General features: G+C 39.3%; 1 protein-coding gene across 2 annotated transcripts in view; it reads left to right on the forward strand.

Moving 5' to 3' along the window:
• Positions 1 to 24,432, forward strand: part of ST13 (ST13 Hsp70 interacting protein) — a 32,492-nt gene that overhangs the window by 3,418 nt on the left and 4,642 nt on the right. Inside the window, exons 2-9 of one of the 2 annotated variants that reach the window (XM_055252793.2) lie at positions 2,579 to 2,636; positions 5,379 to 5,454; positions 9,252 to 9,322; positions 13,497 to 13,563; positions 18,586 to 18,670; positions 18,803 to 18,913; positions 21,816 to 21,918; positions 23,534 to 23,650. In XM_055252793.2, coding sequence (XP_055108768.1) covers positions 2,579 to 2,636; positions 5,379 to 5,454; positions 9,252 to 9,322; positions 13,497 to 13,563; positions 18,586 to 18,670; positions 18,803 to 18,913; positions 21,816 to 21,918; positions 23,534 to 23,650 — 688 coding nt within the window. The remainder of the gene's footprint in view (positions 1 to 2,578; positions 2,637 to 5,378; positions 5,455 to 9,251; positions 9,323 to 13,496; positions 13,564 to 18,585; positions 18,671 to 18,802; positions 18,914 to 21,815; positions 21,919 to 23,533; positions 23,651 to 24,432) is intronic. The other variant, XM_055252794.2, reaches the window with a different exon arrangement.

Below are 24,432 nucleotides of genomic sequence, written 5' to 3' on the forward strand. Positions count from 1 at the left end.
ACATTAAGCCTGTAGTGCCAAAGTTCAAGGGGCAGTTTTTGGCCAGAAAGTAGCTTGTTCTAAGCCTTGGAACCATTAATTGAAATTTCGTACCTACGAGTTGATGTTTTCTTCCCTTAGTTAACTAGAATTTGGGATGGGAGAAACTAAATCTAGCTTATGAGTAAATCCTCTTTTTTTTTTTAAGTTTTTATTTTTTTGCAACAATTTCTAGCTCAGAGAAAAATTGCAGGTATGGTACAAAGGAATTTTTTCTGAACTAGTTGAGAGTAAACTGCCAACATTATACCCCGACACCAGTGAGTGTGTACTTCCTACAAAGTCTTTACAATACAAATATTAAACTTAGGAAACTAATGCTGATGCATTTATGCTATCTAATCCTCAGATTTATGTGTCGCATTTAGTTGCCATGTCACGTAGTCTCCATTCTGAAACAGTTCCTCAGTCTTTCCTTGACTTTCATGATCTTGACAGTTCGAATATTATAGGCAAGCTATTTTATAGACTTTCTCTCAATTTGGGTTTGTCTGGCCTTCCCTCAGGATTGGATTTAGCTTAATACATTTCTTGGCAGGAATATCACTTCCCAAAGTTAGTGTACTGTAAGTTATACTATGTCTGGATGTCACCCTAAATACATTCCTGACGCTGCATTTTGAAACTTAGGAAGAACACTGTGTAAGAAACCCTGTGTCTTCAATAAAATTTAACTACAAAGGACTGGTGATTACTGTGCTCTTTTGCAGATTAGGATGTTTTGGATCATATAATCTTTATGTTTAACATGGGAGCTATTCCATATTAAGGGTACTGAGTAACATTTTCTTCTATCATATTAAACATAATGGAAAAAGTAGGCACATTTTCTTTGTTGGAATGGTGCTTATAAGAAATTCCAAATTCTGTTTCTTTTCATTCCATCTGCTACTTTGCATTTATACTTTTGCTTCATATTGGGATCCTCAGATGATACTAAGAGTGAAAAGGCAAGCCACAGGGTGGGAGAAAATATTTGCAACACATAAAGCTGACAAAGGGTTCATATGCAGAATACAGACAACACCTTCAAATAAAGAAAGTCTATTAGAAAGCTGGATGAGAGTTGAACTTTACAAAAAAGTCTTTTCAAATGACCAGTAAATATATGAAAAGGGACTCAACTGCAATGAGATGCCAGTAGACACCTATCAGAATGGCTAAAAAATCTTTAAGATGGACAATAGCTAAGCATTGGCCAAGGCGTGAAACATTGGAATTCTCATACGTTGCTGATAAAAGTGTAAATTGATAAAAGAACTTCAGAAAACTGTTGCCCATTTAAATTCAGCCTGCACATACCCTTATGACCACAAATTCCACCCAACTGAAATGAATGTAAATGTGGGTATGACAACTCTAGTTATAAAGAATCAGGCCGGGTGCAGTGGCTCACACCTGTAATCCAGCACTTTGGGAGGCCAAGGCTGGCGGATCACGAGGTCAGGAGATTGAGACCATTCTGGCTAACATGGTGAAACCCCATCTCTACTAAAACAAAAAATTAGCCGGGCGTGGTGGCATGCACCTGTAGTCCCAGCTACTTGGGAGGCTGAGGCAGGAGAATCGCTTGAACCCAGGAGGTGGAGGTTGCAGTGAGCCAAGGTCGCGCCACTGCACTCCAGCCTGGGTGACAGAGCGAGACTCCGTCTCAACAACAACAAAAAAAAAACCTTTTCTGTTTTCAAAGTTAATATATCCCCTTGTTTTACATAGTTAATGGCTTTTGTTGTTTGTTTTTAAGGCAAATTTTAATAACGTCTACGTTGCTTCCAACTGTCATGGAGTGCTCTTAAATCTATCAACCATTTTAGTCACTGGATTGTTGCAGGTAGTCCGTATACTATAGGGTCTGCACCAAATGGAGCATGTAACGCTAATTCTTTGTATCTTTTTTCTTCTAGTTATTTGCTTATAATGAATTGTGTTGCCCTGGACTATTTGGGAAAGAAGGGTTTGTAGGGCCAGGAGGAAGTATTAATGGATGAGGTTGGGAGGGGTGTATAAGGAGAAAATCTATAGTGTGATGGGCATGCAAATATAAGCAAGAAAAATCCTCTTAGGTCTCAGTCATAGGAAACAAACATTTTGCTTTATTATATCAGGATGGCATAGTTATTTCATAAACTGCATATTTAAATTTAATTGAACTCATTTCAAGTTTCAAATTTTGGATTCAAATATATCTACTGAGTTGAATTCTAAGTTAACAGCTTGTGCAAATGATTTTGTCATTGCATGTTGACATATCTGCCTCTTTTCCTCTGGGAAGAGGCACAGAGAAGCTATACATTATGTTTATTAGACTCATTGAGGCAAAGAAAGGGGTTCATTAGCCAGTAGCCTTAAAATAAAATTTTAAGCTGGAAAAAAGTTAACTGTAATAATACCACAGCATTCAGATTAATTGAGAGTTTACTTTTAAATTTTGAAAAGGTAGTCACCTAAATGTCTAACATTATTTTTTAGGTATAAGTATGTTGCGTGACAGTGAATTTTAATTTCCTAAACAAATATCTTTTTTCTCATCTTCTTCAAGCATGGGAGGTAAAGTACCACCTGCTACTCAGAAAGCTAAATCAGAAGAAAATACCAAGGTAAGTTTTAATTTCATTTGTATGTTTCATGACAAAGTAAGATTTCTTAGGGGTTGTTTTTAAACTGCTGCTCTCCAGTTATCACTCCCGATTTCCCCAAGATCACTTGGAAATAAGATCTTTTAAGACCTCTTTGTCTTTATAACTTTGTAGACCGAATTCTCTGGATTCTGATTTAGAACTGAGAATTTAGGGTTGGATGTTCACTGTTTTAGAATACATGACAATAAAAGTTACATGTATGGCCTGTAAATGGTAAGCTCCGTGATGGTATGCATCCGTAGTCTTCATCATTGCCTTACAGTGTGTCATATGCGTTGTAGTTACTTTATTCATTATTTGCAGAGTAAATGAAGAAGTATTCCAGGTCAGTAATTTAATTTTTTTGCTCTACTACCTGAGTGATATTTCTGAGTGTGAATCATGGTGTTGGGTTAGCATATTTGCTTAAAGGACATGTAAGATTAGGAGAAGGTTACCAGTAGCTGAAGTTGAGAGACAGATGAAGGGGAAAATACATGTTTAAGAGTGTTTTCTTTTGTTTTATTTGTTTGTTTTTTCTTTTCCTGAGGCAAAGTCTCACTGTGTCACCCAGGTCCGAGTGCAGTGGTACAATCTCGGTTCACTGCATCCTCAGCCTGCTGGGTTCAAGCGATTCTCCTGTTTCAGTCTCCCGAGTACCTGGGATTACAGGTGCATCCCATCATGCCTGGCTAATTTTTCTTTTTTTTTTTTGAGACGGAGTCTTGCTCTTTTGCCCAGGCTGGAGTGCAGTGGCGCGATCACGGCTCACTGCAAGCTCCGCCTTCCAGGTTCACGCCATTCTCCTGCCTCAGCCTCCCGAGTAGCTGGGACTACAGGCGCCCACCACTGCACCCGGCTAATTTTTTGTATTTTTAGTAGACACGGGGTTTCACCGTGTTAGCCAGGATGAGTCTCGATCTCCTGACCTCGTGATCCACCCGCCTCGGCCTCCCAAAGTGCTGAGATTACAGACGTGAGCCACCGCGCCCGGCCTAATTTTTCTATTTTTAGTAGAAACGGGGTTTCGCCATGTTGGCCAGGCGGGTCTCGAACTCCTGACCTCAAGTGATCCCTCAGCCTCCCAAAGTGCTAGGACTAAGGCGTGAGCCACCATGCCTGGTCAAGAATGCTTTCTTGATAATTTTTTATTTCTCTCTTCTGCCTTCATATCTAAAAGGCTTTTTTTGTGTGCAGATTTTCTGATTAGCTGTCTTAAATTGATAAGAAAATAGCTGTTTTATTATTTAGAAACTTAAACGTTGTTATCTATTTGGATCTTAAAGTGGAAGTTGTGTCTATTAAGAAGGAGAATGAGAAAAGGTAAGCAAAAGCCCCAAAAGTAGTTACCTTTTTTTTAAAAGGGTCATTTATCAGAGTGGTATTTTCTGAGCCCTAGATATTTTGCCATTTGGCAAATGTGTATGAAGGCAAACTTATATTTAACCTATGTGTCAGCTGAAAACTTTTTGTAAGAAAAACATTCTAAATTAGAATTATGACTTGTCTTTTCAATATATTCTAGAATACCTAGACTGTACATTTTATAGGGACTCAACAAATATTTTGTGACAAGGTAGGTCTTTGGTTCTAAAATTTTTTTTTTTTTTTTTTTTTGAGACAGAGTCTCACTCTGTTGCCCAGGCTGGAGTGCAGTGGTGCGATCTCAGCTCACTGCAAGCTCTGTCTCCCGGGTTCATGCCCTTCTCCTGCCTCAGCCTCCTGAGTAGTTGGGACTACAGGTGCCCACCACCAAGCCTGGCTAATTTTTTTGTGTTTTTAGTGGAGACGGGGTTTCACCGTGTTAGCCAGGATGGTCTCAATCTCGTGACCTCATGATCCACCGACCTCGGCCTCCCAAAGTGCTGGGATTACAGGCATGAGCCACTGCGCCCTGCCTTGGTTCTAATTTTTTAAGTAACAGGGAAGCAACCTAAAAAACTGGTTAACGATATACGGTTGAGTGAATAGATGAAGGTAGGCTGATAATGGTGTATAATTTACAAGATACACAGCATTGTTAAAGGCAAAGGATAGAGTTCTTTCATATATAGAGAGACTATGCTGGAATGGGATATATAAGAAACCACACTGGTTACTTATAGGATGGGAAGAAAATGTTGCTTTCTATAATATCGTGCACTTTTAAATTCTTTGAATTTTCATTGTTTATTATTGTAATTCCACAGGTTCTTATTTGCAGTTCCAAAACTCAAAAACCCTTGTAAAGATTTTTAATAAATTTGGCAATAAAATATAATATGAGTGGACATGAGGCTATTTATAATCTCTAAACTGTTTATTGTCAATGTTCAAACTTTCTTTTGAACAGTTGTTTTTTTGTTCTTGAGACAAAGTCTTGCTCTGTTGCCCAGGCTGGAGTGCAGTGGCATGATCTCGGCTCACTGCAACCTCTGCCTCCCAGGTTCAAGTGATTGTCCTGCCTCAGCCTCCCAAGTGGCTGGGATTACAGGCAGGCACCACCACGTCCGGCTAATTTGTATTTTTAGTAGAGATGGTTTCACCGTGTTGGCCAGGCTGATCTTGAACTCCTAACCTCAAATGATCCACCCACCCCAGCCTCCCAAAGTGCTGGAATTCCAGGCATGAGCCACCATGCCTGGCCATATTTGACAGTTTATACATAGGTTTGTAGAAATTAGTATAAATATTGGTTATGTTATTAAATACTGATAGTACTATTTGTCTTCCCTTTGCTAGGAAGAAAAACCTGATAGTAAGAAGGTGGAGGAAGACTTAAAGGCAGACGAACCATCAAGTGAGGAAAGTGATCTAGGTGAGGAGACGGTAGTTGGTTTGTATTTGAAAACCTATGATGTGATACTTTGTTGATTTTTATTAAAGTGACTTAAATCAGCACTGTGTAATAGAAATATAATGGCACATATGAAACTTAGAATGTTCTAGGAGTCACATTTTAGAAAGTAAAAGGAAACAGATGAAATAAATTCAGATATTAATGTCATATTGGTTGAAATATTGACGTGTAATCAATATTTTTTTCTGTTTTTTTTTTTTTGTTTTTTTTTTTTGTTTTTTTTTGAGGTGGAGTCTTGCTCTTGTCCCCCAGGCTGGAGTGCAATGGCACAATCTCGGCTCACTGCAACCTCCGCCTCCTGGGTTTAAGCCATTCTCCTGCCTGAGCCTCCCGAGTAACTGGGATTACAGGCACCTGCCACCACACCCGGTTAATTTTTGTAATTTTAGTAAAGACGGGCTTTCACCATGTTAGCCAGGCTGTCCTCGAACTCCTGACCTTGTGATCCACCCACCTCGGCCTCCCAGAGTGCTGGGATTACAGGCGTGAGCCACTGCACCTGGCCTCAATATATTGTTAATAAGTTATTTTCCTTCTTTTTTTAAAAGCATTCAAACTCCAAAGGGTATTTTACACATGTGGCACCCCTCAATTCAGGTTTTACATTTTCATTGATAATAAATCAGACTTCATAATGTTTGTATTAGAAAAAGTTGGGTTACATATTAAAGTTGTTCTAAGCATACTTAAAAAGTTTTCTTTTTTTTTTTTTTTCCTTTTTTTGAGACGGCGTCTCACTGTGTTGCCCAGGCTGGAGTGCAGCGGCGTGATCTCAGCTCACTGCGGCCTCCCCCTCCCAGGTTCAATCAATTCTCATGCCTCAGCCTCCCTAGTAGTTGGGACTACAGGCGTGTGCCACCAGGCACGGCTAATTTTTGTATTTTTTTTGTAGAGATAGGGTTTTGCCGTGTTGGTCAGGCTGGTCTTGAACTCCTGATCTCAGGTGATCCACCTGCCTTGGCCTCCCAAAGTGTTGGGATTACAGATGTGAGCCACCATGCCCAGCCAAAAGTTTTCCCGTAACTGAATTGAGTGCCAAAAAATAGTATTTGTTTAGTACTTACAACCATGTTGATAAAACTGGTTCATATTTGGAAGAGTTGTTATCTGTGCTATGAGTTTGGTTGGTTTTTGGCCACAAATTAACAAAATTTCTTCATGAATTTGGAAGTCCTTTGGGGTATAAGTATACCGCAATTTATCAATTGGGAAATCTCTTATATCACAGAACCTGAAGAAAAGTACTTGAAATGTTTCAAATTTTGAATCAATTTTTTTGTTTGTTTGTTTTGTTTTGTTTTTTGTTTGGAAGACTTGAGTCTCGCTCTGCCACCCAGGCTGGAGTGTGGTGGCACGGTTTCGGCTCACTGCAGCCTCTCCCTCCTGGGTTCAAGCGATTCTCCTGCCTCATCCTCCCGAGTAGCTGGGACTACAGGCGTATGCCACCATACCTGGCTCATTTTTTTGTATTTTCAGGAGAGACAGGGTTTCACCATGTTGGCTAGGCTGGTCTCAAACTCCTGACCTCAGGTGATCTGCCCGCCTTGGCCTCCCGGAGTTCTGGGATTACAGGTGTGAGCTACCACACCTGGCCTGAACCAAATTATCTTTGATATCGTTAGAGGTCTTATATTCTATTGGCAGTTGTTCGAGTGCTAAATTGAAGATCTTTTACTTTTTATAAAATGCTTCTTCAGTCTTACTTTCTACCAGTTTCTAAAACTACAATAAATTTTTTAACCAACTCTCCACCTAAAAGTGTTTTCTTTTTTGTGTACAAATCAAACTTTGATAGTTAGACAAGCTTAGTTCCTGTTAAAAATGGATTAAAAATTTTTTACCGTGTTAAAGGGCATAAACTTGGAGCTATAATCTGAATAAATTCCAGAGATCCAGTATACAGCATGACTATAATACTGTATACTTGAAATTTGCTAAGAGACTAGATCTTCAGTGTTCTCACCAAAAATAAATATGTGAGATGGATATTAATATGACATAATATGTCATATTAATATGTGAGATTAATATGATGAGTGAGAATCATTTCATTATGTGAGGTGCAGTAAAGTGAAACACAATAAAATGAGGTATGCTTGAGGTCAGGCGCGGTGACTTACACCTGTAATGCCAGCACTTTGGGAGGCTGAGGCGGGCGGACCACCTGAGGTCGGGAGTTTGACACCAGCCTGACCAACATGGAGAAACCCCATCTCTACTAAAAATACAAAATTAGCCGGGCGTGGTGTCACATGCCTGTAATCCCAGCTACTTGGGAGACTGAGGCAGGACAGTCGCTTGAACCTGGGAGGCAGAGGTTACAGTGAGCCAAGATTGCGCCACTGCACTCCAGCCTCGACAACAAAAGCAAAACTCCGTCTCAAAAAAGGATATGCCTGTATGTTAAAACATCACACTGTACACCATATATATGTGTGTATATATATATATATATATATATATATATATATATAATTTGTCAGTCATGTGTCAAGTTTTGTTTTTGCTGGACACTTAATTCTGATTTTAGGTGGGTGATTTTAAGTTCCTTTTTTTTTTTTTGACTAAGGAAACTTCTTATCAAATTAACTATTTGCAAATATGTTCTTTTTAAATGGTGTGTGTGTGTGTATGTATATATAAAAAACTCGTTTTCCTCTTGCAACAAATTACAGTTGTCATTTAACATGAAACTTGCAAGATACTGCTTTTCAATCTTTACTGTTTTGGTTGTAAATACTAGCTTTGGTTACTACTGTACATATGGAAACTAAATTTATTTTTAAATCTAGCCTTGGTACTTGATTCTGCATCAGTAGTAAGCCTTTATTTTAAAATTAAAACTTGTCCATGCTACTTTTAAAAATGAAAATAATTAGGGACCAGGTGCAGTGGCTCATGCTTGGAATCCTAGTGCTTTGGGAGGCTGAGGTGGGAGGATTTCTTGGACAACATAGTAAGATCCTGTGCCCCCCAAAATTAATTTTAAAAAAGTAATGAATATAATTATATTAAAATATTTTGATTTACATTAAAGTATCACTGTAGCTTGTGTTACCTGCATAAAGTATTTTTGAAAAACATATAGTACATCAGTGTGTAGAAAAAAATTATTTGAACTAAATCAGTTTGTTGACAATGGTGTATTTATATACAATGACTAACTCAGTGGTGTATTTATGTGTAATACTAGAAACTGCACATGTCAACAACCCCACTACAACCTGATAATAAATATCTTACATGATGTGACAGTTAACGTAAAGTGTAGTCTTACCAAAGTAATGAAATGTTTAATGGGAACATACTTTAAAATGCATCAATATTTAAATCAAAATTAATTAAAATATTCAATTGTAGTAGCCATAGTATGTCAGTTTTTTTTTTTTTTTTTTTTTTTTTTTTTGAGACGGAGTCTCGCTCTGTTGCCCAGGCTGGAGTGCAGTGGCGCGATCTCGGCTCACTGCAAGCTCCACCTCCCGGGTTCACGCCATTCTCCTGCCTCAGCCTCTCCGAGTAGCTGGGACTACAGGAGCCTGCCACCACGCCCGGCTAATTTTTTTGTATTTGTAGTAGAGACGGGGTTTCACCGTGGTCTCGATCTCCTGACCTCGTGATCCGCCCGCCTCGGCCTCCCAAAGTGCTGGGATTACAAGCGTGAGCCACCGCGCCCGGCTGTCAGTTTTTAATAATCTTGGGAGTGGCTACTATATTGTATGGTGCAGGTCTTATTGTCATTTTCTCGACTTTGGCAGAAATTGATAAAGAAGGTGTGATTGAACCAGACACTGATGCTCCTCAAGAAATGGGAGATGAAAATGCGGAGGTAAGTTTTGATTTCCTGCTTGTTCTAAGAAATGTGAAAGGTCCTGCTGTTGCAATGATTTTATGACACGGTTCTTCCAGGAAAAGTGCATAGTAAGTCTTTCTCTGACTTCAGGTGTTTAGGCAAGCATTGTATTTTACTACTTAAAATACTAGTGAAAATAAATACTGTTACTTTCTGTTTTATCCGTTTTTTAAGTTTGCATCTGGTGTGACTGCTTGCACTGTAACGTAGAATTCACTTAAAATACATATCTACTAGAATTCACTTAAAATACATATCTATTAGTGGAGTTGCTCTTGATGGAATATCTAATGCCAAATTGTATTATAAAATGGTTTTGTCATAACGGGCCCTCAAGGGAGTGAAAATTGGTTCTTGGGAGTAGGGCTTGAAAAAAATTCTACGTATTACAATGGTTAGTGGTCCTCCAAAGACTCATAGAATATTAATATGTAGTGTATCTGTGGTATTAAAATTGGGGATATGGAAATAAGGAAAAGATGTCTAAAAAGCCTCCTTAGTGTCTGATAAAAGATTTGAGAAGCACTCTAATATAGTAATAGCAGTTTTAAAAGATTGGTTTGTATCCTCAAAACTTGATATTATCAGATTTCATCTTTGCCAGTATTGTGGGAAATGGTATCTTTTTGTGGCTTTTGATTTGCATTTTCCTGGCCAGACGGCGTGGCTCATGCCTGTAATCCCAGCACTTTGGGAGGCCGAGGTGGGTGGATCATCTGAGGTCAGGAGTTTGAGACCAGCCTGGCCAACATGGTGAAACCCCGTCTCTACTAATAATACAAAAATTAGTTGGGCATGGTGGTGCACGCCTGTAATCCCAGCTACTTGGGAGGCTGAGGCAGGAGAATCACTTGAACCTAGGAGGCAGAGGTTGCAGTGAGGCGAGATCGCACCTCTGCACTCCAGCCTGAGCGACAGAGCAAAACTCTATTAAAAAAAAAAAAGCGTTTTCCTGATTCCTAATGAGGCTGAGCATATTTAAGTGTTTATTGGCCATTCACCGGCATTTGCGAACTCCTGTTTAAACTCTTTTTCCACTTTTTGCTGGATCTTTTTCTTTCTGCTTTGTATTTCATTTCAATATTCTGGATGCTAATAATTTGTTGCTAGTGCTGCATATATTTTCTACTAGTTTGTAACTCCACTCATCTTTGTTCATGTTGTTTCAAAAATAGTATCTTTTAATGCAGAAACTTTCTGCTTTATTACTTTAAGATTATAATTGCTGTCGTGCTTGTTTTTTCTCTTCTGAACATTTTATACACTGAGCTTTCACCTTTAATCTACTGGTCCCACCAATACTAAAATACACTGTTTCTGAATATTGTGGGTCTGTTAGTCAGGACTCTGTTGTTCTGCTTGTCTCTTTTTTTTCTGTTCACTAATTCCACATTGTCTAAGTCTTGTTATTTTGTAGAACAGGGACCCCCAAAACTTTTTAGTCTTTTGGCTATTCTTGGCTTTTTGTTTTTCCAAGTAAATTTTAGAAATAGTTTGATAAGTCTCTCCCCTCCCATTGGTTTTTTTCGCCTTTGTTAGAATTCTGTTAAATCTAAATCAAGTTCGGGAAAAGATACATCTCCTCACCATTGAGATAAACTATCCATAAATAATGTTATCTGCCCAGTTTTTAGGTGTTTTAAAAATATTTTAATAACTTACTAACTTGTTCCCCATAAGGCTTGTGCTTTGTTTTTTTGAGACAGTGTCTCACTCTTCCGTCCAGGCTGAAGTGTAGTGGTACAATCATAGCTCACTGTGCCCTTGACCCCCTGGGCTCAAGTGATCCTCCCGCCTCAGCCTCCCGACCAGCTGGGACTACAGTCATGCACCACCATGTCCAGCTGTTTTTTATTTTTATTTTTAAAAATTTTTAGTAGAGACAAAATCTCAAACTCCTGGCCTTCCAGAGTGCTGGGATTACAGGTATGAGTCACTGCACCCGACCTAAGTCTTGTGCATTTTTGTTAAGAACAAATGTAAGTACTTTCTGTCACCATTCGTCAGAGGAAACTTTAAAGGTTAAATGTTACGTTTATTGATGGTATTGCTTCTTTTATGATGTGTCTAGGTTTATAATTTTTTATTTATCCTGCTTGGGATTCATTGAGCATCAAATTCTTGGGTTAACTTTCTTTAGCTCTAGAATATTTTCAGCTGTTATTTCATTCAAATATTGCCTCCTTCCTGTTTACTTTATGCTCTAATTCTGGATCCCTGGTAATGTTAGACTTTTTCATTATTAAGTTTCATTTCTTTATCACTCTCTGCTGAAAAGCAGTCTATGCTTTCTCTGTTCCATTGATGTTTGAATTGGAATGCTTGTGTTTTTCATTTTGGTACTTCAAATCTTTTTGAAGTCTACTTGGTTATTTGTAAGTCTTTTGCTCTTTACTCATTTTCAGAATTTACTTTTATTAAACACATTAAATTCCTTGTTGAACTCTTTGCTGGTCTTACTCTTATTTTTCATGGCTCTTGCTTATTAAGGTACCTTGTTTACTTTATGATATGTGTGTTTGTGTGTTGTGTGTGATATTTTGAAAATGTGTTCTTTGGAACTTCACCTGTAGAAAAATTTTGAGGCCTAGGTAAGAAGATGATTGCTTCCATCAAGTCTCTGAGTTGGTGCTACCAACTCAAGGACCCCTTGCAAGTCTCAGCATGGTGTTTTTTTGTTTGTTCCAATTACTTTGGTAATACAGAATTCCGGATGAAAGGCTGGCTTGTAGCTCTGAATTTTCGGGGAAGTTCTTTTAATCTCACTACTCAACTGTCCATTTCTATAGGACAGGTTTATACCATTATGCTTGCCGGTATTAGCATTTGGAGTTCCAGATTTATTTTGGAAGGTGTCTGGTTAGGCCACGTACATTCTCTTTCTCTGAATATAATAGACTTCAGAGAAAGGACACGAATGTGTCCTGCATTACCTTCAAAATAAAATTGCAGCCAGGAGTGGCGGCTCATGCTTCTAATCCCAGCACTTTGGGAGGCTGAGGCAGGCAACTCACTTGAGTCCAAGAGTTCTAGACCAGCCTGGGCAGCATGACGAAAACCCATCTCTATAAAAAAAAAATGCAAAACATTTAGCGGGGTGCGAGCATGTAGTTCCAGCTACACATGAGGGGAGGCTGAGCCCAGGAGATGGAGGTTGCAGTGAGCCGTGATTGTACCACTGCACTGGAGCTTGGGTGACAGAGGTAGACCCTGTCTTTAAATAAAGAACAAATAATTTTTATATTTAATATTTATTTTTTCTGTTTATTTTTTGTAGAGACGAAGTTTTGCCATGTTGCCCAGGTTGGTCTTGAACCCCTGGGCTCAAGGGATCCACCTGCCTCAGCGTCCCAAAGTGCTGAGATTATAGGCATGAGTTGTATATTTTTTTTCCTGTGGTTAAAGATCTCCTGAGCTTTCCATTTTAGGAGGATGTTTACTATAAGTCTTTGTTCTTTTTTTGCAGGGGTAGGGTGAGACATGGTCTTGCTCTGTGTCACCCAGGCTGGAGTACAGTGACACAATCACGACTCACTACAGCCTTGACTTCATGAGCTCAAGTGATCCTCCTAACTCAGCCTCCTGAGTAGCTGGGACCAGATGCATGTGCCACCATGCCCAGCTTGTTTTTTTTTTTTTTCCTTTTTTTTGGAGAGATGGGATCTCCCTTTGTTGCCCAGATGCACATGTTTCTGTTCTTAACTAACCTTTATACTGTCAGCATCTTGTACAGTGTTTGGTCTGTCTATATAGCATAGGCGCTCAATAGTTGTTTGTGGGAACAAAGGAATGAGACCTTTCTCTTCTGAGGATTCAAACCTAAAAGGAGCTAGTTATCTCTTTGTCAGGAGATTGGGTTTAATATTTATGGATAGGTAGGAAGGAGCTGGTATGCTTTGGTTGGGATGGAAGGTTAAGCAAAGGTTATGTCTCGGGCAGAGTGTAGGAGTGAAATTTGTTTAGTATAAAAGGTTAAAACTCGTATGTAATTTCTCACTAATGAGTTATCATAATTGTCTCTGTTCTCCGGAGACTACAGAAGAATGAATGAAAATGGGTATTGTGACTGCGCCTCATCCCTAAGAAGGTACAGATTGCTTCCTTCTCTCTCTCTCTACTAATTCTAAGATGATTTTTATTTTCTTCCTAGATAACGGAGGAGATGATGGATCAGGCAAATGATAAAAAAGTGGCTGCTATTGAAGCCCTAAATGATGGTGAGTAATCTTTTTGCTGCATTTCTATGGTAGTCAGAATATTTATTGCAGTAACTTAAATAGTGGTAAAGTAGAAGAGAAGTTACATGTATCTGTCCTGTACTGGAGAAGATAGTGTCCTATTATCCAGTCACCCCTTTCTCATTGATAAAAGAGGCTGAAATCACTTCTCTCTGCAAGGACAGATCCTGATTTGATTCAGTGCCTCTGATTTCCTGACCCTATCGTGGTGTTTTTCTACTGAGAAGAGGCTTTAAAGAGGTGAAAGGCTTTAAAAAAAAAAAAAAAAAAGTAGTATTAGAACAGTGACCCTTAACTTTTTACATATTAATACCCTTGACAGATGATGTTCATAGGCATACCAATTTTATTCCTAGTCAGAGCATGTTAGATTCTCTTCAGAAAATCCCCTCAGAGTGAGAAAGTGGTGATAGTATTCGGTTTTTTGTTTTGTTTTTTTTGTTTGTTTGTTTTTTTTTGAGACAGATTCTCACTCTGTTGCCCAGGCTGGAGGGCAGTGGCGCAATCTCGGCTCGCTACAACCTCCGCCTCCCGGGTTCAAGCAGTCCTCCTGCCTCAGCCTCCCGAGTAGCTGGGATTACAAGCGCGTACCACCATGCCCAGCTAATTTTTTGTATTTTTATTAGAGAAGGGGTTTCACCATGCTGGCCAGTCTGGTCTCGAACTCCTGACCTCGTGATCTGCCTGCCTCAGCCTCCCAAAGTGGTGGGATAACAGGCATGAGCCACTGCGCCCAGCCTCTTTTTTTTATATGTTTATTTTTTTAACTCTCCCAGGTAACAATAGGTTATTTTTTTTTCTTTTTTCTTTTTTTCAGTTGTTTTTTATTTTTGAGACAGAGTCATGCTTTGTCGCCCAGGCTGGAATGCAGTGGCGTAATCTCGGCTCTCTGCAGCCTCTACCCCAAGTCAAGCAATTCTCCTGCCTCAGCCTCCCTAGTAGCTGGGATTACAGGCGTGTGCTAGCATCTGCAGCTAATTTTTGTATCTTTAGTAGAGACGGGATTTCACCATGTTGGCCAGGCTGGTCTCAAATTCCTGACCTTGAGTGATCTGCCCGCCTCTGCCTCCCAAAGTGCTGGGATTGCAGACACGAACCACTGCGCCTGGCCCATGGTAGTATTAAATATAATGTTTGATCGGTTATAATTTGTAAGAACAAATCATGTATAAACTTGGGTACTGTGGCTGCTTGAGTAATATTTCACTCTTTATAACAGTGGTAGTGTGTCACAATGCCATAGTTGACTAGATGCTATTGTATAGTGCTCATGTGCATTTGGACTTCATTATTAGATTTGGAAGATGACTGAAGTTATTTTTACAATGAGTTCAGTATTGATGTTCCGAGTTGGTACATATTTTAAACATTTTGTGATTCTACCACCTGATTAATTTAGCTCCTTAAAACATGTTTATACTGTTTTATACTGCAGTTGCCTTAATAGTTTACCTTCCTGAAAAATTTATTCATGTATTGCTTTCTGTTTACTTTCCCTAGGTTATGCTTATTTTTTTTTTTTTTTTTTTTTTTTTTGAGACGGAGTCTCGCTCTGTCGCCCGGGCTGGAGTGCAGTGGCGCAATCTCGGCTCACTGCAAGCTCCGCCTCCTGGGTTCATGCCATTCTCCTGCCTCAGCCTCTCCGAGTAGTTGGGACTACAGGCGCCCGCCACCACGCCCGGCTAATTTTTTGTATTTTTAGTAGAGACGGGGTTTCACCTGGTCTCGATCTCCTGACCTCGTGATCCACCCACCTCGGCCTCCCAAAGTGCTGGGATTACAAGCGTGAGCCACTGTGCCCGGCCTCCCTAGGTTATTCTTAGAGTGGTTTTTTATTCTACTCTTGCTTGTAACCCGTGACTATAACTTTTGCATTTATATTTAAGATCTTCATCAGAGGATTATAGACCTGCCAGACTCAGACCCTGTATTTTACTTCTCCAGTCTTGTTTTCTCCAGTCAGACTTTACTGTTCTAGAATTTTTTTTTTTACTTATGCTATACTGTTTCTCTGGAAAGCTTTTCTTCACATATTTCAACTTTTAATTCATACCTATCAGTTGTTCCCAGCCATTGCTCTTCTGTACCATTCCTTTTCTTCACACGAAACTGTTGCTAATTTCCCTACCACCTAAGTTTTAAGAGACAGCGTCTCACTTTGCCACTCAGTGAGTGAGTGCTCACTGCAGCCTCAAGTTTCCTGGGCTCAAGCAGTCTTCCTGAGTAGCTGGCAATACAGGTGCGTGCCACCATGCCTGGGTAATTGTTATCTCTTTTTTTTTTTTGGTAGAGATAGGGTTTCATCCTGTTGCCCAGGCTAGTCTTGAACTCCTGACCTCAAGCAGGCCTCCCAAGCTCAGCTTCCGAAAGTGCTAGGATTACAGGTGTGAGGCACTGTGCCCGGCCCATTTTAAAATTTACTGTCTCGGCAATATGTAACAAAAGGAAAATGAGGCTATCACCTAATCATGTTTTTGTTTTCTCATTTTTTTCTGAACTCTCTGTTTATGTGCCTTTGCAAATTTAATCTAGTTCTGATTTTAGAATTTATACAATTTTATAGTGTATTCTAAAGGATAAAAGATTAGTATTCTAAAGCAGGGGTTGTGAATCCAAGCCCCACCAAGGTTGGTGAAGGCAGTTTTGTTTGGAGAATGTAGTTAAAACCTAGAGTATGGAGCCAGAGTGCTATGGTTTGAATCCCACGTCTGGCACTTAACTGTGGCTGCTTTCCCACCACAACAGCATCATTGAGTAGTTATGACAGATTATATGGTCTGCAGAGATTAAAATAATTCTTATTTGGCCCTTTCCAGAAAACATTTACCAATTCCTGAACTAAATGTATGGAGGAGCCGTTTGTTTAGTTGGGAAGATACAAATTGGGAATAGATTTGGAAATGGGGTAGGAAATGGGAATTCAGTTTTTTGGTTTTGGCTGGGCGTGGTGGTTCACACTTATAATCCCAGCACTTTGAGGGGCCGAAGCAAAAGGATCTCTTGAGTCCAGGAGTCCAAGATCAGCCTGGTCACCACAGTGAGACTCCATCCCTTAAAAAAAAAACAAAAAATTAGCTGGATGTGGTAGCACGTTTCTGTAATATGAGCTACTTGAGAGGCTGAGATGGGAGGTTCCCTTGAGGCTGAGAGGATTCTTTGAGCCCGGGAAGTTGAGGGTGCAGTGAGCTGTCATTGTGCCACTGCACTCCAACCTGGGTGACAGAGCAAGATCGTTTTTTTTTTTTTGAGACGGAGTTTCAGTCTCGTTGCCCAGACTGGAGTGCAATGGTGCGATCTTGGCTCACTGCAACCTCCGCCTCCTGGGTTCAAACAATTCTCCTGCCTCAGCTTCCCGAGTAGCTGGGATTACAGGCATGCGCCACCATACGCGGTTAATTTTATATTTTTAGTAGAGACGGGCTTTCTCCATGTTGGTCAGGCTGGTCTCGGTATTTCTCCATGTTGGTCAGGCTGGTCTTGAACTCCCGACCTCAGGTGATCCACCTGCCTTGGCCTCCCAAAGTGCCGAGATTACAGGCGTGAGCCACTGTGCCTGGCCAAGATCCTGTCATAAATTTAGGTTTTGAACATGGTAGGTCTGAGTTGTTTATTAGACATTTAAGTGTAATTACCTATAATAGATATCTGTAGTAGTAATTAATAAGACTGAGCATTTTTCTGTGTTGTTTTCGTGAGTTCTTTTCAAGTCCTTTACTCATTTGCTAACTGGCTAAGTATCTTTCACAGTGAATTGTGACATTTATTTTAAGATTTCTGTGTTTGGCCTGGCACAGTGGTAATCCCAGCTATTCAGAAGGCTGAGTTGGGGGGATCACTGGAGCTCAGGAGTTCGAGAGCAGCCTAGGTGACACAGTGAGGCCCAGTCTCTAAAAAATTTTTTTTAATTAGCTAGGTTTACTGTTGTGGGCCTGTATTCCCAGCTATTCAGGAAGCTGAGGTGGGATGATCACTTCAGCCTATGAGCTATGATCATGCCACTGTACTCTAGCCTATGTGACAGTTAGACCCTGTCTCTTAAAAAAAATTCTGTATTTGTTTTGCCTCCCCAAGATTTAGACTTTGTGCAAAGAACTGTTCTGATTCTATAGGGTGTTTTATTTGTCGAATGGCTTAAGGGATTAGTAAAGAAGCTAACTATGAGAATAGGACACAATGAATTAAAGTATAGGTTATGGTCTTATGAATTCTAGTTGTCTTGAATTTTTGTGCCATTTCTTTGAATTCAAATAATAAGCATATTGTTGTTTTCTTTTAAAATCAGCCCTGTGAAGTTAGCATAGGTTCCTTTTCCTTTCTAAGCTTAATTTTATCTTTTTAATTTAATGGATAAAAGAAAGTCAATGGAATAAAATTATTTTACCTTATCCTTTAAATTGATTTTGTCTTTTTACTTTTATCTTTTTTTTCTTTTATTTTTAGTTTTTTGAGATGGAGTCACGCTCTGTTGTCCAGGCTGGAGTGCAGTGGCGTGATCTTGCCTCACTGCAAGCTCTGCCTCCCGGGTTGGCGCCATTCCTCAGCCTCCCAAGTAGCCGGGACTACAGGTGCCTGCCCCCACGCCCAGCTAATTTTTTGTATTTTTTAGTAGAGACGGGGTTTGACCGTGTTAGCCAGGATGGTCTCGATCTCCTGACCTCATGAGCTGCCTGCCTCGTCCTCCCAAAGTACTGGGATTACAGGCGTGAGCCACCGTGCCCATCTACTTTTTCCTTAAACAAGATCAATAAGGGTCATACTAAGAATGTGCTATTCTATTGTTAGTTAGGGGCTTATGTACCCAGAAATTGTCTTACCTCGTGAGTTACAGTATAGATGTGGTAAGATTTGCTTTCAAGAGCCAGTTTTTGTATAACTTAGTTGTCTTTTTTATTTTTACTTGATTAAAAGAAAAATGTAAAAGACAGCTGGATAACAGATCAAAACTTTGTATTAATATTTTTATCCTCTGAATATTTCTCGATAACTTTTGTTTCACTTTAGGTGAACTCCAGAAAGCCATTGACTTATTCACAGATGCCATCAAGCTGAATCCTCGCTTGGCCATTTTGTATGCCAAGAGGGCCAGGTGAGAACTCTAAACAGAAAAGCATCCCCTGGCAAATAATTTCTGCACATTTGTTTAAATAGAAGTGCTTCTGTGTTGATCCCAAAACTTTTACTAAAATAAATACTTTTTAATAACACACTTATTTTTCAGTGTCTTCGTCAAATTACAGAAGCCAAATGCTGCCATCCGAGACTGTGACAGAGCCATTGAAATAAATCCTGATTCAGCTCAGCCTTACAAGTGGCGGGGGAAAGCACACAGGTAAATAATTGAATTTAATTATTTTCAGAACTCTACATTTAAATCTGATGTTTTAAGATGCTTTGTTTAAACAAAAACACAAAAGTTCCTAATGACTTAATTTTCAAATTAGTATGTACTTAGTATCAAGAAGTGAGGATAGCTTGTAGACAGCTGCTTAAAAGGCAAAAGAAAAAGAAATTTAAAAAAAGAAATGAGAATATAGGAAGGAAGAAATAAAAAGTATTTTCATTTTTTTTCATTCAAATAAAGTTACTTTTACCAGTTTTTGGCTACATATGGCCAAATATAAGGTAAGGATTTTTACTTAAAATTAATTCCAGGAAAAGAAAGAATGATCTTTTATCAGTGTCCTTACAAATTTTCTCTTACTTTCAGACTCTGTAAGTTAGCATTGAACTACCAATGTGTTATAGAAGAAGGAGTATGCCAGCCTGAAACTACTTCAGTCACTGCTAGGCCACCTGAAAAATTAGGAAAAGGACGGGGGGCATAAAGAGGTGAATTTAACCCAGATTAGTAATTATACCTTGCAGCAAAACTTAGGAATATTTGTATCTTGGGGATGAAGCGTTCAGTGACTTTCACATGTTACATGGGTTGAAAGGGCTCAAATGTGGATGGAGATAAAGACGGATGTGTTTTTAGGACAGCTGTATTAGCTGACTCAGAGTAGCTCTAGTGGATTTTATGACACATGTTAAAGATAAACATTAAAAGTTGAAATAAAATTTATTAATGCTGTGTCAGCACAGGAAAAGCCCATGCATTGCTGTTGATCCTTTTGAAATCCTATTAGTCCAAGTATTTCTTTCCCTTCTAATACAAGACAGCATTGGCTCATCTTGTGCTTTGCTTGTCTCAGACTGAAAATAAGCCATTTCTGTGGGAAATCATGGTTCATTATAGCGGAAACTAAGATTTGATCACTGTGTGTGTTCATTGCTTCTGGTATGTACTGTCGTTTCAATGAACAGCTAGAAAAAACATTTTAAAAATCATGAATTTAAGGAAAATTCTTGAAATTATGAGTTTATACTGATATTTTCTATTAAAATTTAACATTAAATGTTTTGTTTTACCTTTTAGTTTGTATTTTTAACACTTATGTGGTAAAAATTTTTGTCCTAGTTTTACATTTACTTGCTATAATGCTGTGATATACATAAAACTGTTTCAGAATTATAATACCTTAAAAACAATATACACTCTAAGTAAAGTTTGAAGGTTTTTTGGGAAGTTTTTGTTTTGCTTTGTCTTTTGTTTCCGCACAGAGTCTCGCTCTGTCGCCCAGGCTGGAGTGCAGTGGTGCGATCTTGGCTCACTGCAACCTTCACCTCTCATGTTCAAGTGATTATCCTGCCTCAGTCAGCCTCCTGAGTAGCTGGGATTACTTACAGTCACGCCCCACCATGCCCAGCTAATGTGTTGTGTTTTTGGTAGGGAGGGGGTTTCGCCCGTTAGCCAGGCTGTTCTCAAACTCCTGGCCTCAAGTGATCTGCCCTCCTTCCCCTCCCAAAGCATTGGGATTATAGGTGTGACCCAAGGATGTTCTTATTCTTAGAATATATATCCCACTTGAAATATACAGTCAAGATAACTGTAGGAAAAGTTACTTGAATTCATTTTTTTCTGTGTAGCTTTATGTTGTTAATGCAATACACATTTTTTTTTTTTTTTTTGAGGCATTTTGCTCTTTCACCCAGGCTGGAGTGAAGTGGTGCGATCTTGGCTCACTGCACCCCCGGCCCCCCACCCCCACCCCGCCCCACCCCGGGCTCAAGCAGTTCTCCTGCCTCAGCCTCCCAAGTAGCTGGGATTACAGGTGTGCGCTACCATGTCTGGCAAATTTTTTATTTTAGAAATGGGGTTTTGCCACGTTGGCCAGGCTGGTCTTCAACTCCTGACCTCAGGTGATCTACCAGCCTCAGCCTCACAAAGTACTAGGATAACCGGCATGAGCCATCGCGCCTAGCCACAGCTTTTTTTTTTTTTTTTTTTTTTTTTGAGACGGAGTCTTCCTCTGTCACCCAAGCTAGAGTGCAGTGGCGCGATCTCGGCTCACTGCAAGCTCCGCCTCTTGGGTTCGCGCCATTCTCCTGCCCCAGCCTCCCGAGTAGCTGGGACTACAGGCGCCTGCCACCACGCCTGGTTAATTTTTTGTATTTTTAGTAGAGATGGGGTTTCACCACGTTAGCTAGGATGGTCTCGATCTCCTGACCTCGCGATCTGCCTACCTTGGCCTCCCAAAGTGCTGGGATTACAGACGTGAGCCACCGCGCCCAGCCGCACAGCTTCTTATTTCTGTTTGTATTCAGGTTTAGGATTTGCTTTATTTCCATTTTTCTGATTTTATATTTTGAGTATGTAAAGCATTTAAATGTTTGAAGAGTTACACCTAAGTTAAAAGGTATACGCAGAGAATTCTCAATTTTCGTTGCTGTCTCCTCTGCCCCATTCTCACCTACTCTCACCAACCTTTAGTGTCTGGTTTACTTGTTCTGTGTTTTTCATAAAGCCTGTACACATGTATTATTTTCTCTTCTGTCTTACATAGAAGGTAGCTAAAAGCTAACACATTATGTTAGTCCTGGTTTGGATGAGTTGAAAGTTACTGCTCTACATACTTAGAAAATTACGATATTCTGAATTAAGAAAGATTGTTTGTTTTTTAGCTTTTAGTAGAAAAGCAGCTTTAAATAGAGGAAATTTAAATGTTTTCAGGTTTTTACAGAGTTAACTAAAGTGGGATATAGTAATTGAATTGGTTGGTGAAAGTTTATAGTCAATATTTAACTGAAGCCTGTTTTAGAACAATCCTTTTTTGTAAGGAAGGAAGATATCATGCCACATAGGTGAATATGTATAAAAGGCTCCTAAAATGAGTGTAAATCTGTTTCAGACTTCTAGGCCACTGGGAAGAAGCAGCCCATGATCTTGCCCTTGCCTGTAAATTGGATTATGATGAAGATGCTAGTGCAATGCTGAAAGAAGTTCAACCTAGGGTATGTCAAAGTAGAGAAAGGGAAAGTCATTAGTTTAATACTCCATCTCTTTAGTGCTTAGCCCCTGACAGTCATAATTCTTCTGAAAAACAGGCAAAGAAACAAACCATTGGAAGGTATAATCTGTAATGGCTGAAGTTTGTGCTCAACTCTGGAGATCTCATTAGGTTTTCATGCTTTCATTTCTCATGCATTATTAGAGCAAACTCTGTTACTTTGTTTGGAAGCCTGCAGTGGAATTACAACCAGAAAATTAGAAAAGGGGGTATCAGGTTTACAACAAGGAAACAAATAGAAAATCTATAATTAGCATTACCCAAGATTGAATCTGATGTGTCCTTATATATAATAGGTGTATACAACCACTTTATAAGGCAAGAAGGCCTGTGGAACTTAAGAAGTTTCAGTCTTTCCGGCTGGGCGCGGTGGCTCATGCCTGTAATCCCAGCACTTTGGGAGGCCGAGGCGGGTGGATCATGCGGTCCGGAGTTCAAGACCAGCCTGGCCAACACAGTGAAACCCTGTCTCTACTAAAAATACAAAAAATTAGCCAGGTGTGGTGGCATGCACCTACGTAGTCCCAGCTACTCGGGAGGCTGAGGCAGGAGAATCACTTGAACCTGGGAGGTGGAAGGTTGCAGTGAGCCAAGATCACGCCACAGCACTCCAGCCTGGGTGACAGAGCGAGGCTGTCTTAATAAAACAAAGAAGTTTCAATCTTTTAAAAATAATAATATTGAATCCCAGAGGTAGAACATTCCAGCTTTTAAGGATGATTTTTCTCTAAAATTGTTGGTTAAAATAATTTTAATGTGTTTACATGGTAAATCCTTCATTTTGTGGGAAGTTCAACTGTCAAAAATTTACTCTCAGAGATTTTAAGATAGTGGAAATTGTATTGAATTTAATTATTTACTGCCAGAGAGTTCATTTGGTTTTCTGTTTTCTTAAAATAGGGCAAAGTTGTATCTTTGTCAGCAAAGTGTAAACAAGCTAAAGTGACAGTTGAATTTGAATCTCTTAAATGTATTTTACTCTGAGGAAATAATAGATCCAGAGCATTTATTTGATACTACTTACTAGTGTCTGGTACACATATTTACATTTTTCCCTCTCAATCCCTATAGCAATTTGATAATACTAAATATTTCTTCCTCTCCTATTTTATGGATACAGAAACTTAAATATGCTATGGCATATACTTGGGATATGTGTTCCCAGTCTCTGCCTTCCCATGGCAGACATCCATAATAATACTCTTCCTACTCAACTCAGCTGTCCTTCTGAAACCTGAACACTGTGTATCTGATAGAAACTAGCAGGCAAGAATTGTCATGCACTTAGAAACCTATTTGTTAATCTTTGAGCTTAATTGTTTGAGATTATAACATTTCTAACTTCAAATCCCAGGCCCCTTTACTCTGTTTTACAGTGCCTCATGCAGTTGAGGTTGGTTTTTTTAAAGGCTTACCTTGTGTTAGGTCTTTTTCTACAAGACAGATCTGTCATTTTTCTGAACTGCATGTTGAATTAAACATCTCTCCACAAAGAATATTTGTGTTGATATTATTCAGCTTTTGGAGCAAGCTTATTTTGCTGTGGCTCTTTTTTCTAGGCACAGAAAATTGCAGAACATCGGAGAAAGTATGAGCGAAAACGTGAAGAACGAGAGATCAAAGAAAGAATAGAACGAGTTAAGAAGGCTCGAGAAGAGCATGAGAGAGCCCAGAGGGTAAATTCCCTATAGCTAAGCCATGAAAGGAAAACACAGCAAATTAGATAGAGGTTTTAGGACACTAAAATTCTAATTCCTGGCTCTTTTATTTAATGCTGGCTACAGTTCTATAGAGTAATGATATTACTTATAAGGAGTCTTCTTTCACTGTGTCTAATTTTGGGGACATTTTTAGTCTTAAATTATTCAGTGAGCTTTTATTTCATCATTTTATATACTTGTTTGTGTTTTTATAAAATCAGGAGTTTTTCCAGGTCAAGTAATTGAAATGTGACAGTATTATTGTTTGATCTTTTGAGGATGCTTGGCCAGATTAATTAAATTTGTGATTCCTCCTCTCTTCCAACAGTGGATGTGTTGCTATTTAAAATTGCTATTTAACAATTGGCAATTATATCCAGTTGTCCTTTTCTTTGTATCAAAATTGTGCTATTTAAAATTGATTCTAGCAGGGCAAGGTGGCAAGTGCCTATAGTCCCCGCTCTTTGGGAGGCTGCAGTGGGAGGTTCATTTTCTCTTTTAAAAAGCAGCAAAAACAAATCAATAAATCTACATTTGTATTATGTAGGGAGAGTAATGGAAAAGATGTACCTAGGAAACAAAAGTCATGGTAGTCTTGGTAATCTAGCCATGTCCTTCCCTATGGGTGTTTTAAAACCAGGATGAATTTAGAGTTTTCATATTAGTACTGTAAATTGTTTTCCAGGTTTGCTTGTTTCCAGAGTAGATGTAAAACACTTTACTTGAAATTATTACCGAGAATAATGCCCACTGAGAAT

This window comes from Symphalangus syndactylus, chromosome 18 (genome assembly GCF_028878055.3).
Source record: "Symphalangus syndactylus isolate Jambi chromosome 18, NHGRI_mSymSyn1-v2.1_pri, whole genome shotgun sequence".
Taxonomy (NCBI): domain Eukaryota; kingdom Metazoa; phylum Chordata; class Mammalia; order Primates; family Hylobatidae; genus Symphalangus; species Symphalangus syndactylus.